Here is a 17,542-nt window from a genome sequence, read left to right as displayed (position 1 = left end):
ATCACAGCTGATGTGGGCTAAAGTGCTCTGTTCAGTCTGCTCTGAGAGCTGATGTGCAACCAGTGAGGAGACTGTGCAAGCCATTCACCTGATCTTGATTTTTCTGTGCAGTCCTCATGACTCTCACTCCTACTTTCATCTGACAAAGAGAGCTGTGGCTCTCGACAGCTTATGCTCCAGTAAAGTTGGTTAGTCTTAAAGGTGCTACTGGACTCTCTTCTATTTTGCTACGACAGACTAACACGGCTAACTCCTCTGGATCACTCCTACTAGCTCTTTTCCAGAAGTTTTTGGGAAGGAATGGTAGGATCTGAACTCACTTTCAAAAACTAGGGTCTGGGTGCACCACGAAGCAAACTCATCTCAAAACTTCCATCTCCCCCTTTCTTTCCTGTTTTTCTGCCCCAAGCACTGCTTCTCCCCCGACTCCCTGTGCTTCCTTCTCCCATCTCCATAGTTGGCGTTCTGCCTAGACTCTGCCAACCCCACCCCCTCTCCACAACGCTATGGTCTGCCTGTATATTAATCAGCCAGTTGCAAGTCAATTTAAACAAGCAACACCAAGAATAGCTCAGGAAAATGTTCTGACTGTTGTTGTTCACAATGCTGGTTTGGCCTCTGGCTTTAGAACAATATCCGTTGTTGATTTTGCCAGTGCTCGCAAGGAGAATTCTGCCATTTGTCTGATTTGCACTCCCTCCCCGCACAGCAGGTTGTTCCCATTTTACAGAGCAGAAACGAATCACGCCTGACATGGGGTGAATCTTTCCCCCATCCCAGCCACCTCGCCCAGGCCCACTACAGGCATCAGGTTGTGACGATGAGCTCCGCCTTGTGGATCTTTACCTTTAACCATGCTTTGATCCCTGCTCGATTCAGGCCACTGCCCCTTCGTTCTGCTGCTTACCTGTCAGCGTAGCGCAAGGTGTTCAAGGTATGCTCTGTAGCAATGTGGCTAGGTGAGACGTTGGCTATCATGCACGTCTTGGAATTGCCGATGAAAGAATCCTTTAAGACCTTGAAGGAGGAAAACCTGATTTACCATCTTTAGCACAATTATTTTTGTAAACTGCTGTTACTCTCCCTGTACCCTTAGAAAGAGGAAGGGCAGAAATATAAGAAATGGTAAACAGCCCCAAAGTTAAAATGTATGCAGCCGCTGACAGCAACGGATATGCTGCATTTAGCCCAGCTTCTTGCCTAGGCAGGATTCCGGCTATCACAGCTCCTCCAAGCTCTGCCCTCAAAGGAACTTCTACTGTCTCCTGGCTGGAATTTATTCTTGATCTCCAGTCTGGTACATCATACACCATAGTTGTGCAAGGACCGGGGCCAGTCTTGGGGAGTGCTCAATGCCCTAGCAATGCTTCCACTCCCCTAGTACATATGGAGCCTCGTACTTTTTGTTCTCCCTCCTGCCCTCCCTGCCATAAATCCAATCAATAATGTGGGGTCACCTCTTCATAGCAGCCACTGGGCCAATCTTGCATCGGCAGGTTTTGGGTTTTTTTTTTTTACCTGAGTCAACTTGCTTTGCCTGAAGGGTGTGTGGGCATGCTCTTGGTCCAGGGCACGGATGCACTCCTTAAGCTATGGGGGGCAGGAGACAAGATGACAAAGATTAGGGACTGGTTTTTTAAAAAGGATTTTATCCTGATATTGGCTAAACAGCCTCAAAGAGGTAGAGAACAGAAGGAAATAGTTTAAAGCAACAGCTAAGCAGATTTTAGAAAACACCAAAATCAACCAAATCACGGTTTATTTTTTAAAAAAGACCAGGAAACACAACCAAATACAGATCAAAAGGAGCCACAGATTAAATCTCTGCTGTGTGTCCATGAAAGAAGATGGTTTTAACCAAACTTCTAAGCCTGGGTCCAAGCAAGCCTTTTTAATCAGGGAGTTCCAAGGTCTAGGAACATGATGACCTGTCTGGGGCACCCGCAGTGGCTGAGAACACAAGGAGCAGGGCCTCCTGAGCACTGTCCAAGCCTGCCTTGAGTAGGCCGGGCATCAGGACGCCAATCCTGGTACTGGTTCTCTGTACTGCTGGGATGTGGAAGAGCCCGCTTTCTTTCCCAAGCAATACTCCTGAGGTCAGTTTAGTTGTTTTGTTTTCTTGGATACTCTAGGCCCTTCCTCTTACTTCTTTTGGGCAGCTTGCCCCTGAAAACTAAGAGTCACTGGTGCCAATGGAACCCTCCCATTTAACTGACTCTTTAGCTGGCCTTTTTTTGGCTCAGAGCTGCTGGACAGAACAATACACACAATGGTGGTTGACTGGGACAAGAGCCGCAATCTGTGTCACACAGAAGAGATGTGCCATCTGTGCAAGATTAACAGTTCTTCCTAGCATTAAGCCAATCTCTGGTCCTTATACTTCTGTTTTATCCACTTCTGGGCACTGCTGATGCCTTCTCTTCCCTGTAAAATAAGATCCCAACCTGCTTGAGGGATTTGCGAAGCCATAATTTGTAGTATGGATGGAACAAGACGCTATGCTTTACTTACAGAAGAAAACGGGGGAGAAGGCAGGTACTTGCTAAATAAACACTTAAATAAATCGGCTTAATTCCTGAATTTATCAAGAAGAGGGAGTCCACAGTCTCCCCGACTTGTTCAAGAAAACTCAGAAAACCACTCCTACCCCCCCACCCCCAAACCACTCTATTGCTAGAATTGTTTTAATCAAATTGCAATATTGGAAGAGAGAGTTTTTCTCTCTCCAGCATTTAGAATGATTTGGGAAGGAGTGGGATGGGAAAGGATAGTCAGGGAGACCTACTCATAGGATTAGTATAAGAGACAAGAATCAGGCAAAGCAAAAAAAAAACTTCGGCTCTTGACCCAAGGGAGCCTCAGCTGAAACACCTTTTATTATTTTAAATGTCCAGTGATCTTGGACACAATCCAGATGGAAGTAAACATCTTTAAGCCCAGGTTTCCCACTCCAGCTATGATCACTGGGACTTGAAATGCTTACCTTCAGCCTCACCTTTTTAATGAAAAGGGGGAAAAAAAACCAAATCTCTAGGCTGGTGTTCTACTCCAAGGGGCAGAGCTCCTATCCCAGAGACTGCTCCACTTGCTGAAAAATCAACTCATCTCAGAGAATTTCACACGACATAAAAGTTCAGAACTCACAGCCAGCAGACTTTGATTTATTTCTGCTCCTTCCATCTTCGTCTGTCTGTCAGAGTCTCTGGCGTCAGCTGCTCTCTCACTCCCCGCCAGATCAATAAACGAGATTCTAGAAAAACAATTTATTATTATTATGTTGTTGTTGTCATCGCATCACTCTTTAAGGAGTTCAGAGTGGGTATCTAGCCACACAATAACCTTGTGAGGGGTCATTTAACTAAAGAGAGAGAGGAATGCTGTGAGCTTCGTACCTGAGCAGTGAATTAGCCCAGAGTTTCCCACTTCGAGACCCAACGCTAACTGTTGCACCACACTGCCTGCAGCTCTAGGTCGTCCAGTTTTGACAGCAGGACTGTAGCATGATTTGACATCCAGGCTGCATAAAATCCAGGGTGGCATTCCTGCTGGAAACAGCCCTGCCACTGGCTTCTGGCACTTTAGCAGAGTGTGTCAACCTCAAGATTGCTGTGAAGGACGGCAGGCTACAATCTAACGAGGCAGCAATTTTAAACTGCTACAGAAAGAAGATCACAGGCCTCAAAACCGGCGCAAGGATACAGAACGTGAGCACTTCTCTGGCAGTTTCCTCTGGCAGAACAGCAGTGTCCCTTGTAGGGCATCTTTCTGATGACGTGGAACTGCGGTCCACCTTATAATTCAAGCAATAAGGGCAGGTGCTCAAGAAATTTGTTCTAAAAGGCCCCACATCCTGCAGTTTGATTTGTACAACTTATTCCATCACATTGGCTTGAACGTACTCAGGTTGCCTGTGTGTGGTGTACACAGCATCCTCCTCCATTTCTTCCTCCCACCCACCCAGCTTCAAACCTGCTGCACCATGCTTCCTCCACCACGGAGGAACTGCGGTGGGGACAATTTCCCCCATTCCCTCTTCTTACGGCAGCCCCATCTATGCTTTTTCGGCAATGCTTTTTCAAGGTCTTCTTTTTCCAGTTTACAGAAAAGGCAATGGAGGGGGACATGACAGAGGTTTATAAAATTATGCACTGAGTAAAGAGAGTGGATGGGAAAAAATACTAGAACTTGAGGACATCCAATGAAATTGATGGGCAGCAGATTCGGGATGGACAAGAGGGTTTCAAGGCCAGGTCTTATCAGCGGCCACTGGCCTTGGTGACTACAGGGAACCTCCCTATTCAGAAGCAGCAAACCTCTGAATCCCAGTGCCAGGAGGCAACATCAGGGGAAGGCCTTGGCCTCTACAATCTGTTGTTGGCCCTCCAGAATAACTGGTTGGCCGCTGTGTAAGACGGGGTGCTGGACTAGATGGACCACTGGTCTGATCCAGCACAGCTCGACTCTTGTTCTTAGGAGCTGAAGATCTCTGCTATGAAGAGGAAAGCAAGGAAAGATTCACCTCTGTGAGCACCTTCCACTTGCACAATCCATTGGGAGTTTATTACCAGGGTATTTTAGGTAACGAAACATCTCTCCTATTGCTAGAGGAGACATTCTCCCTCAGCCCCTCTCGCAGCAGACGCTGCCACCTGACACTGCATACAAGCAGTGTGTCAGTCCCTGCCGGCTAGACCCCTCGGTCCCTCTCCAGTGAACATGCATTTGTTGCAACAGAAAAGGCTTTATTCAGGATTTTACAGTTCAGGTCTGCACTCCATCACAGAGCTTGGGAGAAGCGAGGAATCAAAACACAGAGGCAATGATATACTTGAAAACTCCCGCACTCCAGCAACGGCTAGGTTTTTGGCGCGCAAGATTACACAGGTTCTGTGAGAACCTCTTATAGCTATGAATAAACAATCAGTACATTCTCAGCACCTGGCAAAGTAGCAAAAGTGGCATCTGGACACTCAAGGTCATGTCTAACTAGGAGATGCATACTTTCGGAGAGATGAGGTGAGAGGCCCTGTCTTGGGGCCTGGAGAGCAATAATCATATACTGGAGAGAACATGGTTAATATGGCTAGAGGATAGGTTACAACAGGTTAGCATTAAGGCATTAAAGCTTCAGTATACTGTGGCATCAGTGATACCGCAACCAAATAAACATGGCAAGGCTACACACAGACATGACACAGTGACGAGTTGCGTTCTGTGCACCAGCGGAGGATGTAGAACATCCATGCAGCTCTCAAACATGATCAGAGTTGACTTAGTGCCTCCTGGAGGCAGGCTGCGTAGCCCCTGGCTTTCCTGATGAGTTCACGGAGGTCACATGGCCTACCTCCAAGCCGCGCTTTGCCATCTCCTTCGGCTGTAACATGAGAAGGGGAACAGAGCTTTGTGATGTTTTAGAAATAAAAGGGAAAAATAAAAGTCCGATTGCCTTGCCTGAAGTTTCTCTGAATGCTTACCTCCCAAACACTCGGTTTGCTGTGTCTTTAATCTGAATCTGGATAATGGCATGTGAACGAGAGGAATCCGAATTGACTCCCGTGGCCCCTGTACTGCGCTCCTTCCCTCCTTTCAGGATCACCTGGAAAGACAGCAAAGTATACGGGCATTTTATACACACTCAGCTTGTTAAGGCCATTGAGTGGGCAAGATGGAATGACAGCATGGTTGGGAAAGACCGCACCGCTCAGGATCTTTCCCTATTTGCAAAGCTGCCAAACACAAATCAATGTACAATTACAAACACGGTTATGGGCACAGAAGGACCAGATATTTGTCAACTCCAGGTCAGTGACCAAGTCAGAATCATTTATCCTGTCCTCCTAGCCTAAACGCAGCATGCCACAAATAGGAACCGACATGACACACCACAGCAAAATGTCTGTGAAACAGATTACAGAAGGAAGAACTGGATGAGGCCAGATAGTGATCTTGTTCTTTTCTGGTTCCAACAGCAAGATCATTAACCGCCCTTCCTCATACAAGTCAGCCTTATTCTGTCCACTGTCCAAACGGTGGTGTGAGTGCACTGCAAGAGATGCTTAAGAGAGCAGTGGACTCGGGAAGGCCACATGCGTCTGCGGGAGGAGGTGTGGCAAAAGAAAACAACAACAAATGGACCTTGAGCTTGTTTGGAGGTTCTAGCAGGGGAGCGCAGCTATCGTATACCCTTGACCGAAGAATGGTACACTCCTTCTAGAAGAACGGTACACTCCTTCTATCTGGGATGGTCGTCCTCTTCCACCGAGCGCGCAGCTTCGGGAGGAACGCACATGGAGCGGTGAGGGAGGAAAGGGACACCCGCCTAGTCAGCCAAATCAGCCGAATCAACCCTGGCGATCAATGGGGTGACAGATGTCGCAGCCAGATCACCCTCACATCCAAAAAACAACAACAACAACTAATCGGGGTGTTATGAAATCATTACACGGGGGTAATCTGGTCAGTTCCTTTCTAAGCCCAAAACTAAAGACCAGTCTGGTGCTGAGCCAAGACTGCCCACTGAACCACTGTAGAGTCATTTCAATGAGTGCTATCAATGTCACCCAATGGGACACTTCTAGCTGAGGCAGCTCTTAGCCCCAGATATTTTAAAGAAACTTTTAATGGGTGTTAACCAACAGGTCACTATTAGCCGTGCTAAATTTTTCTCAGTGGCCTGCAGAATTTGTCGTGAGATTTTATGTATGGATTTTAAATTTTAACTATTGGTCATCGGTTGGACCAATTCTATTTTCTTACGACTTCATTATATAGTGATTGTTTCCGATTTTTACTGGTCAATGACTGAATAAAGAAATTGATTGATAGCACCCTAGATAAATTACAAACTTCAGGGGAAAGGCAAGAAGTGCACTCCTCACTCTGCCCATTCTTGATGGTTCCACTCCAGCATTTTTTGATAGCTCAGTCAGTGTGATGTGGTGAGAAAATGTGACTAGAATCTGAGAGAGGAATTCCCACTCCGCCATGGAACTCTCTCCGATGGAGGAAAAAGGAACCCTGGCTGCATTCCCTGGATGTGTCTTCCGCAGGCTTCCTGTGGCTGGGCCCAGGCGAAAAGGAGTCTTCGCTGAAGTCGCTGTCCTCCAAATCCTCCAGCTGCATAGTCTCATCTCGGCAATGGGGGGGAGAAGGAGGCCGGCCAGGGGGCTCGGGCTGCACCCGGACTCCCTGCGGCTTGTACTGACCAAGAAACCTCTCCAGAGGCTGGTAATTCAGCTTCTGCTGCAGAATGGGCGGCTGCTGGAACTGCTGGTGGTAAAGGCGGAGGTGTTGCTCCCGGTCCTTCTGCTGGGGCGGGAGGCTTGTCCATGCTGCGGCGCACTGCTCAGCAAACCCTCTCCCACTGTTTGGGACACAAGCCAACGGGCAGCGCGCATCCCCCAAGGAGACTTTGACTTTGGCCACACTGTCTTCATACTTTATAGAACACTCAGTGGCTGGGTTCAGAGCCCCTACATAACAGTCTCCAGCGTAACTGCCACACGTGGCTTCCAGGTTCCGCCCAGAGTGCCCAATTTGGATTACGACTGTGGAGCACACAGAGAAGTGGCTTCAGTTCTCTCCCCCATGCTGTTTTCCTGACTTGAAATAATCAGGGAGGGGGGATATAATCAGGGAGGGGGGAGTCTATCTGTCCCTCTGGGGGAACCAATGAGCATACAGATTGTTTTCCAACAGGCCAAATCATGCAACTCCGGGGCCACTGTAGGTCAGACAAACAGCCCCTTCTCCAAACCAGTCACAATCTCAATTGCACAGGAACTGAGAAGATCCTGTAAATCATGTATGACTGTTAGACTCGAGACAGAGGGTCCCAGTCCCAACCTCTGTACACTGTAATGGGTCTAGTCTGCTTTGCAGGGCTGTTGTGAGAAGACAGTGGAGGAGAAATGTGAATGCTGCACTGAACTCCATGAAGGAAGGACAGGATAAAAATGTACTCGAAAGATTGATAAAAACCCTCCCCCCGACTCTCCTCTGCCCCCAGGCAAGGCCTCTCTCTCTTCTGTGTTTTCCATAGAGCACAGAGCCTGTGTGGACACACTAGGAAAACAGTAATAACGATCATCAACTGGCAGGGCTGCTGGCCAACTTCCCTGGGGAGCATCTCCCATGGATCCAACATCTGATGGTGCAGCCCCTGAGCACAGAGCAAAATCCAGCTACTCGGCTTCTCCAAAGTAATGTACTAGTTTTAATCCAATTTTATTCTGTCAGAATTTCAATAAGCAACACAAAGGTTATTTTTAGTTCTCTTTCTCCTTCCCTTCTTTTTCTGTTTTACAAAAAGCTATTCTCGATCCATTTAAGTGCTTGTTCCTTTACCAAATATGAGGTGGTGGGTGGCTAACTGCTGAAAAACACTCTGGGGTTTGAATCCAAAGTTTTACTGTCATCAAGCTAAGACATGCATCAGCATAATGCCGAGAAGTGAACCCTGAAAGCCAACTACCTGCTTTATACCCATCATCACTGCACGAGGTCATTTTTGTTTAGGCGATCTGTAAAAACCTTTCAAAACTTGCTCATGTGGAATAAGTACACAGTGGAAATGAATAAGCAAAGTGTCTTTTGTGAAGACTTGCCTGGACAGAACAGCTCCCCCCCTCCACCATGTTCTAATCCCATTGAAGGGTTTAGTGAGCCAGAAATGGAAGATGTACAACCCAATACACCACAAAGTCTACAACCCAAAGAACAAGGACTAAAATGGTACTTACCTCCAAGTGGGCCTGCTTAAGAAGTTTTGGAATCCTGCCCCAGCGTCTTTTTGGAATGTTTTTCTGCTTTGTTTCCTGAAGCTTTCAATACTTTTCTTTGGCCACTAAAAATGGTTTCTCCTGCTTTGAGCTCCAAACCCCCCCAAATCCCCAAAAGCGCTTACGTGAGCGAGTCAGCGTAGAATTAAGCATAGTTCCTGTGATGACACTTAACAAGGCTGCTTGGGTATCACCGTGCCCTACTCTTTCTTTCACTATTCGCATATTCAGAACTCCTCCCCATACCTGTGAAAGCTGCTCCAAGGTGGCCCTCCACGTGGCAGATGCAATGCTCAGAAGCACCTTACCGCATGCACCAATGGTTGCATGCAGTATTTCTGCACTAGTACGCTACTTAACTCCTGCAAGCTTTCATTCACTAGTCTATCACCCACAGTGATCAGCTGAGGGAGTGGAAACAAAGCAAAGGTCTTCCCTGATAGATGAGCCGGCAGGTCACCCTCAAGAGCGATGTAAAGCTCTTCCTTGCTGATACAATTTTAGTGAAACAATGTGTATTTTATTTTAAAAATAGATGCCAAAATTTAAAACAATACAAACAATTCAATTATGTGCCGGCCAAGAGGTCTAATCACTGCTCCCCTTCCTTGCTCCCAAGGCTAATTTCAGGACGTGATAGCTACTTCACACGCTGCCTTAAAAGCATTTTAAAAAATTACCTTTGAAAAAAATCAAGAGTGGATTACAAAATTGTAAGAGAGAGGGGGAAGCTGAAAGGGGGGGGGGGAAATGGGATACCTCCAATCCTGTTGAGAAGCTACAGGTGTAAGGCAAACCCTTATCAGATTTATTGAATTGACTTGATTTGTAGTTCTGATCTTAGGACAGTGAGTTAGCAGGCTCTAGCTACCCAAATTAAGAACTGTCGCTGCTCTATGCTCACTTCTTAACACATCAAGAGCCCCCCCAAGACGAAAAGGACCATGCTGGAAGCCAGAATTACCTCGAGAAGCAGGTTGACGGCATCCACTTGCACCTCACGCAGCCCAACAATTTGCACAATATGTTTACTATCTTCCCTTGCAAAAAGCCTACAGAGGAAACATTAGATCAGCAGAGAGAGTGAGTCTGAAAGAGAGACTTTTGTGCTTAATAATGAATACCTACTGCTTACTTATTGAGGAGCGCCGTTAATACAGGAGACACCCAGCGCTCTGATGCAGTGAACTCTGTGTATACATGACCATCCGGTCGGCAGCTACGGAAGTCAAGGGTCTGACGCTGTCATCCCCTCAAAAGCCAACAATGAAATAACTCCAGCCGAGATTAAGGCACATGGCCAGTGGATCCCAACCATCGGTTAGAAGTTACTCTATTTTATCTGAATGTAGAGTCCACTGCATTCTAAAGTGGATTTTATAGCTGAAGTTTCCAGGGGGTGGGGGGGGGGTGTTTGTGGTGGAGGATCTTCATTTCGCTTCCCACTTGAAAGTCTAGGGGCAGCCCATATTTTGGTGATTGTATCAGTTAGGACAATCAGTAGGGGAGGGAAAATTAATTGTGTTGATTTTTAAATTGTCATCTGCTGGTTTCGGAGTTAATAATCCATAGAGATGATTGAGTGTTTGCCGTTTTCCCTCCCTGCAGGGCTCCTGCCAAGTAACTTTCTCTGCACTGTACTATCAAGCAGTTCTTTTAGCAAGCAAATGCCTCATCCCAGTCTCAGGTCACCTTGCTAAGAAAAGAGAAATGTTAACGTGACTGAACCACATATCAGCACGGCGCAGAGAATACTACAAAGTGCTTCCCAGGACGGACAAAATAGAGGAGGGAGGGCTTTTGATAGCTATATACTTGGCCAGCAATTAGGCTGATGAGGGAAATATATTAAGAAGGGGATGGGGGGGGGAGGCTAGGCAGTTCCCCACAGGAACTGTCAAAAAGTCCCGCTGCCACAACCCTAAGGGTCAGCCTTTGGGATGGCATCTGAAAGGATAAAAAGTATCTCCTGGGAAGCCAGATTTAGCTCTGGGGCTTCTGGTTGCTAATCCCTACTGCATACACTGGGTATGATACACAAGAGACTGGTACTTAATAAATACTTAATACTGGTACTTAAATATTGGTACTTAATAAATAAACTCATCTGATGGTATTTTGGATGCTGGCTGACAGTTTGTTTTTTTCATTTTGTGTTCCTTTACTTATTTATTTCATGAACATTCTCTTTTTCTCCCAAATAGAGGCCCCAAGCAGCTTAAGTCATTATTCCCTCCTCCTCTTTTCTGTTCTAACAACCACCTTGTTAGGTAGGTTAGGCCAATAATGTGTCTGGCCCAAGGTCACCCAGCAAGCTTCCATGGTCGAGTGGGGTTCAAACCTGGGTCTCCCAGATCATAGAGAGATCATTGAGAGCCAGTTTGGTGTCATGGTTAAGAGCAGCAGGACTCTAATCTGGAGAGCCGGGTTTGATTCCCCACTCCTCCACTTGAAGCCAGCTGGGTGACCTTGGGTCAGTCACAGCTCTCTCAGAGCTCTCTCAGCCCCACCCACCTCACAGGGTGATTGTTGTGGGGATAATAACAACATACTTCGTAAACCGCTCTGAGTGGGCATTAAGTTGTCCTGAAGGGCGGTATATAAATCAAATGTTATTATTATTATGTTATTATAGTCCGATACTCTAATGCATATATGTGTGTGCATGTGTGCAATGTCTGTCTTCTAAAAAGACTTTAATTCTGTTTGGCTCCATCTGATTTACAGACCTTGTTGCAAAAGTTGTAGTGCTGTACGTACATACCTCTTCCTTCCATTTAGCAGGTCATAAAGCTGCCCACAGTAGATCTCGTAAAAGCTAATCCAGACGTGAAGATCTTTTCTGGCCTGGGATGTTTCTAACTGCCGGAAGATATCTTTAGCAGCCAGGGCATACAGCCCTGGGTTTTGGTGTGTGCCAATCATAGTGTAGGTCTTGCCGGCCCCTGTCTGCCCATACGCAAAGCATGTGGCGTTGCCGCTGTAACACAAGAAAGTCAAATAGCTTTGAAAAAAATCTAGTAATTTGCATGTAAACTCTTAATATTCATATGATGTGTTCACCCAATTATAAAGATACTCCTGTGAGTCTGATGAATGAGAAAGACCTCTTCCCAAAGAGAGTCATAAAGCTGAAAGATCCAGAGGAGTTGGCTATGTTAGCCTATAGTTGCAAAATAGTAAAGAGTCCAGTAGCACCTTAAAGACGAAGAGAACTGTGGTTCTCGAAAGCTTATGCTACAATCAAGTTGGTTAGTCTTAAAGGTGCTACTGGACTCTTTGCTATAAAGCCGAACGGCAGCCTACAGAAAGCCTCCTCTTGTGTTCCTGTAATTAGCCACACAGAGGCGCCCCTCAAGACACAGCGTCGTCTTTTGCCGCTCACCTCCTATCATCTGCCCTTTTGCATTTTCTGGGCGGGATCCACAGTCCCGTTCTGCTAATGGCAGCACTTCCTCCTCTCACAAGAAGCCCCTGCCCTGTGGAAAGAGGCTGTTCGGCCTTCAGAGGAATGCACCGTTCGTGGAACAGAGCCAACCCAGAGAAGGCAACGAGGCTTATGGAAGGAGGTTAGTAACAAAAGTAAGCTGGTGCACTCAGATACAGAGAACCCATGAAAGCATGTGTTGCATCGCTTCATTAGGTTGGCTAAGCGGGACCGTGGCAGCATCATTTTAAAATATCAGCTGAAGGTGTCTTCCTCACCCTTCCCTTCAAATGTTTTGGGCTGGTATCTTCGTCCATGTAAATATTTGTTGTGTGTAGCATGTAGTCTTGAAAACACAGGAGGGATGGGACCACGACATGTCCGAAGCGTGGCTTTCAACCCACTAAATTGCCAGACTGAACTTCGTCTTTATTACAAGAGTAATGGGCCCCAATCCAGGAAGTCTTGAACACAGCCACATGCTTCTTCTTCTTCTTCAGCATCTCTGTCATGCGGTAGATCACTGCTTGCCACATAATGCCACCTAATTTCTTTCTGGCTTTTATCTGTTGGTTGTTTTTATGCCAATTATTCCACGTAATTCCACATAATTCTAAGTTGTCTGGATATAGTCGGAGAGTCATCAAGGCAGTCCATAGTTTAAATGGCAAGAGATACATCTAAAAAATGGGGCAAATCTGCAGCCAAACCAAAAAGGTTCTTGCTGCCCTTTAAAGACAGATGTATTGAAGCAGAAATTTTCATGACCCAGGGTCCTCTTTGGCAGCTGCAGGAAGCAAATTCTGAGTCACACACACACACAATGAATTGTGAACAGTGGGTTAAACAGATGCAAAAAGCAAAAGTTATTTGTCATACTTGTTTTCAAAGAAGTATTCAAAATAAGCCTAGCGGCCATTCACAGTTAAGAAATAACGTGGAAGAGGTTATCCTTAAAGTTTGGATGAAAGCAAAAACCAAGCAAGAAGTGGGACATAAAACAACATAAAACGAGAGATGTGCAAAAACAACAAACACTTTAATGTAAGCAAAAAGCACGTGAGGACACCCTACCCATTGAAAATATGTTGAATGAGGGGATGAGCAGTCTTCATGTACACATCCTGATTGGAACATGCCTCCCCAAAGACTTCATCAAAGTGAAACACATGCTGAAAAGCAAAAGGGATATTTATGTGAGAAGGAACTCCCCTCCTTTCACCTGCCCCGGCCCAAACACACAGCCTGGGATGTGGCCCCCATTCAAAGCTAGGAGAAATCTGCAAGTTTTTTTCCTTGAGAACGTCAGGGAAATGAAAAGAGGATGCATACAAGCACGAATGTGCTCCTGTGCAGCTCCTCTTCGATGCAATTAGGTTCACAGAGAATTTCCTGGGGTTTTGCATTCAATGGAGCAAAACCGGTCTTGCCAAAAATCAGACATTCACAAAGTTACTGGCAGACCAATATTCCTGTGAATCTCGGATATAGTCGCACTATGACCTTAGTTGCCAAGACTCCACACCTTCAGCAGGCCACAGGATTTCAAGTGTTAGGGTCCAACAGCTACTCCCAGCAACAGGTGCTTGCACATGGGTTAGTCTTCAGAGGCGGAAGTAGAAGGGTTCAAGCCTTCATGGAAACTAACCCTAACGTTCCTGCACCATAAACCTGTGTCAGGAGAAGAGCCGCTTCCTAGCAATGAAAGAAATGTACTCCGAATACGCTCAGAGGCACATAATTCTTTTATTATTTTCAATTTTTCGGTGCTAAGTTCTGGTATTCAAAACTGATTCTGGTTTAGAGCTTCATGCCAAGGGATGACATAGAGCAGAAGGCGCTGCAATCAGCGCAAAACGCAGGGAGCAAACAGAAAGCTGCACAAAAGATTAGCAGATATAATTATGGTGCTCTCTAAAACATGGAAGTTGCATATGCACCAAGTCAAAACTTGTCCTCATGGCAATGCACTCCTGCGGGGATTGATTTTGGTAATCAGATAAAGACTGGAAAATGGTTCTGCTTCAACACCGCAATGCAAAGCACTTGCAAATAGGCTCAACTGACTCAACGGCATGGGCAGCGGCCAGCTTACCTTCCTGTTTTAGGAGAGTTCTGCATGATGCAATCTGAGGCTTTCTTGCTCGGAATGTAAATTAATTACTAACTTGGGTCAAAGTTGAATATGGATGGCTGTAGGAAGCACATTGGTGATGGAGGTGAAAGAAAGGACAACAATTTGGCTATACAATTTTGCCATTCTCGGTGCACTTAAATCAGGATAAAAGAGTTCTGAACTTGATTATCCAAAACTCTCTTGTAGTTTCTGCAGATAATGTGAGTGTTTTGACTATAAACCGGCAGCCCACTGTTAACAGGCTGAGGTGCCTGAAGAAAGACTCTGCCGTCTGCAGAAGACCAGCCCCAGCACAGCACAGATCAGCAGGACGGTTTGCCACAGAAGATCTCTTAGGCTTACGTCCTCCCTCGATCTCCCCCTTCCATTGCACCCTGCTCAATAATTGAATCCTTTTGCAGAAAACCTTAATCTGGCATTACAGCCAAGTCATAACCTATGGTTTATTCCAAAGCAGAATTAACAGTTTTAAATTTATTGCGGATGGGGGTGGGGGGAAGGCAACAATTCATTGTCTGCTGTTCAGAAGTGATGGCAAACTGCTGTTTACTACCTAGCAATCTATTTTTCCCATTTTGTCCTTACAACAACCCTTTGAGGCAGGTTGAGAGTGACTGGCCCAGAGGAGACCAATGAACCTCATGAGAAAGTAGGGGTGGCTTACTCTTTGCAAACACAATTGTCAAGCCATGCATGAGTGACAGGAGGAGGAATCGGTGAGCCTCAGAACCATCAAACTTTGTTTCTGTAACAAGCCATGGTTTGCTGTTAATTTCCTCTTTGGCCAAGCCAAATGATTGGAAATGATTTATGATTTATGTTGCCTTGGCTTAAACTATTGAAATATTCCTTTAATGATAGGCTTGACCCAAACATATCTTTAGGCAGGAACACAAATTCAGTAACATTAAAGCTTAATACCAACAAGATGGAAATGCTACTGGGGGTCAAAGGCCTGACCTGGGAACTCTCTTGTTCTGGATGGGGTTGCACTCCTCCTCAAGGGGTGGGATTTTAGCTTGGGGGTGCTGCTGGACCCAGGCCTCCTATTGGATAAGAAGGCAGCAGCGGTGGCTAGGGACACCTTTCACCAGTTTCAACTGATAAGCCAGCTGTGCCCTTTTCTGGCCACAGTGGGTTGCAACTTAGGAACGGGCCTTCTTGGGCATGGCACCAAACCTGCAGAATTCACTCCCACCCTTGGAGACTGGTGTGCCCTCTCTATCATTTATCTTTCTGCAGCCGGTGAAGAGACTTTTGCTTCATTTGACATTCTCTCCCTCCTTCTAGGTTTGTTTTCAGTTGCTGTTACACACACCCACAAGCATGTATATATTTAAAATAGTAACCAGGACTACTAATTATTTTTGTATAACACCTAAAATATAAACCCAAGTGATTATTACTACGACTATGTATTGAAAATTGCCTTAGCACTAAACAGCAGTTAACATTTTCATTTGGACGCAGACATGAGCCATGTCCATAAAGATATTTTGGGAATGCTGAGGGAAGAGTAGCAGCTATAGTGCAGTTGCGTGCACAAATGTGTCTTTTTCAGCGCTGGCTTCCATCTTCCCATAGCAGCTAAACTTTTCACTGCACACCTCAGACTGCCCTTTCCATCCTTTTTCTTTGGGCTCATCGGCTGTGAACTATGCTACTCGAGAGCTGGAAAGACTGAGGGAGCCTCTTTTAAGGGCTGCTGCTCCTGCCCTCAGAGTCCTAGCATTACTGTTTCAAGGCTGGAAGGAGGGAGAATAAACAGCTTCAACAGAGTCCCACCTCACTCTTCCGCTGTTCTCAGCTGGCACCGGGAAAGGGCAATCTGGTAATGGCCCAGCCTGCAATTGCAGGTGCTAGAACCTAGCAGCTTCTCCCATCTCCCAGCCTCCGAGTGGCTGTATTAGGGGCAGCACTCACTAAGAGGCGCACAATTTTCTTTCTGAGAGTGCAGATGCCAACAATAATAAGCCCTAACACAGAGAAAAGCTACTGGTGTCTAAGCCTGTCATAACAGGACCGTTCTGGGAAAGGGAGAACCGGTGGATTGTGACAAATGCTGCACCAACCCTTCTTCCAGAACTTTAGAAGAAAAAGAATAAGTATTAGAATTATATATAAAGAAAAAAAAAACTATGAACTGGTTGCAATCATTCCCTTTCTGCTAAGTGGGAAGTTTTCCTTTTCAGGAATGAGACTCCTTCTTTAGTAGAAAGATGTCATGGGTTCTAATCTTTTTATTTAGCTTTCCATTTGTCATTTGGCAATAAATGAAAACTCATGCAAAGGGCAATTTGATGAAGGCCAGAATGATAATGTTTGCATGTAATATAACTTGACTCTGTGTCTTTACTCAGGATTAAGTCACACTGATTTTGACGGATGGATGTGTGGTTATGTGCCGTCAAGTCGCCTCCGACCTGTGGCGACCCTATGAATGAAAGACCTCCAAAACGTCCTATCGTTAACAGACTTGCTCAGATCTTGCAAACTGGAGATTTCAGGCTTGATTTGATCTCGAGCCCACTTATTTGTCTTTTTGGCTGTCCGTGGTATGCACAAAACTCTCCTCCAGCACCACATTTCAAATGAATCCGTTTTCTTCCTGTCAGCTTTCTTCACTGTCCAATTTTCACATCCATGCATAGTAATAGGGAATACCATCGTTTGGATTATCTTGATCTTGGTCCCCAGAGAGACATCCTAATCTTTAAGGATCTTTTCTAGTTCTCTCACGGCTGCCCTTCCAAGTTTCAATCTTCTTCTGATTTCTTGGTTGCAGTCTCCGTTTTGGTTGATGATTGAGCCCGGGAATAGAAAATCTTTCAATTTCCTCATTGCTAACTTTAAAATTGTATAATTCCTCAGAAGTCATTACTTTTTATCTTCTTGATGTTCAGCTGTAATCATGCTTTGGAGCTTTCCCCTTTAACCTTCATCAGTAGTTGTTTCAAGTCTTTATTTTCTGCCAGTAACGTGGTGTCATCTGTCTATCTCTAATTACTAACATTCCTTCCACCAATTTTCACTCCACTTTCTTCTAAATCTAATCCAGCTTTATGATATGCTTTGCACAGAGGTTGAATGGGTAGGGAGATAATATGCATCCTTGTCGGACACCTTTGCCAATCGTTAACCATTCTATTTCCCCATATTCTCTCCTAACAGGAGCCTCTTGACCAGAGTCCAGGTTGC

At 45.7% G+C, this 17,542-nt stretch overlaps 1 protein-coding gene across 1 annotated transcript in view; it reads right to left on the bottom strand.

Annotated features, from left to right (window-relative positions):
• Positions 1 to 17,542, bottom strand: part of KIF24 (kinesin family member 24) — a 40,998-nt gene that overhangs the window by 7,230 nt on the left and 16,226 nt on the right. The window contains exons 4-10 of the mRNA XM_054987075.1: positions 13,282 to 13,379; positions 11,545 to 11,760; positions 9,745 to 9,832; positions 5,475 to 5,596; positions 3,145 to 3,250; positions 1,519 to 1,590; positions 908 to 1,017 (exon numbers count right to left, since the gene is read on the bottom strand). Coding sequence (XP_054843050.1) covers positions 908 to 1,017; positions 1,519 to 1,590; positions 3,145 to 3,250; positions 5,475 to 5,596; positions 9,745 to 9,832; positions 11,545 to 11,760; positions 13,282 to 13,379 — 812 coding nt within the window. The remainder of the gene's footprint in view (positions 1 to 907; positions 1,018 to 1,518; positions 1,591 to 3,144; positions 3,251 to 5,474; positions 5,597 to 9,744; positions 9,833 to 11,544; positions 11,761 to 13,281; positions 13,380 to 17,542) is intronic.

This window comes from Eublepharis macularius, chromosome 8, assembly GCF_028583425.1.
Source record: "Eublepharis macularius isolate TG4126 chromosome 8, MPM_Emac_v1.0, whole genome shotgun sequence".
Classification (NCBI taxonomy): domain Eukaryota; kingdom Metazoa; phylum Chordata; class Lepidosauria; order Squamata; family Eublepharidae; genus Eublepharis; species Eublepharis macularius.
This window is presented reverse-complemented; position numbering and strand designations above follow the sequence as displayed.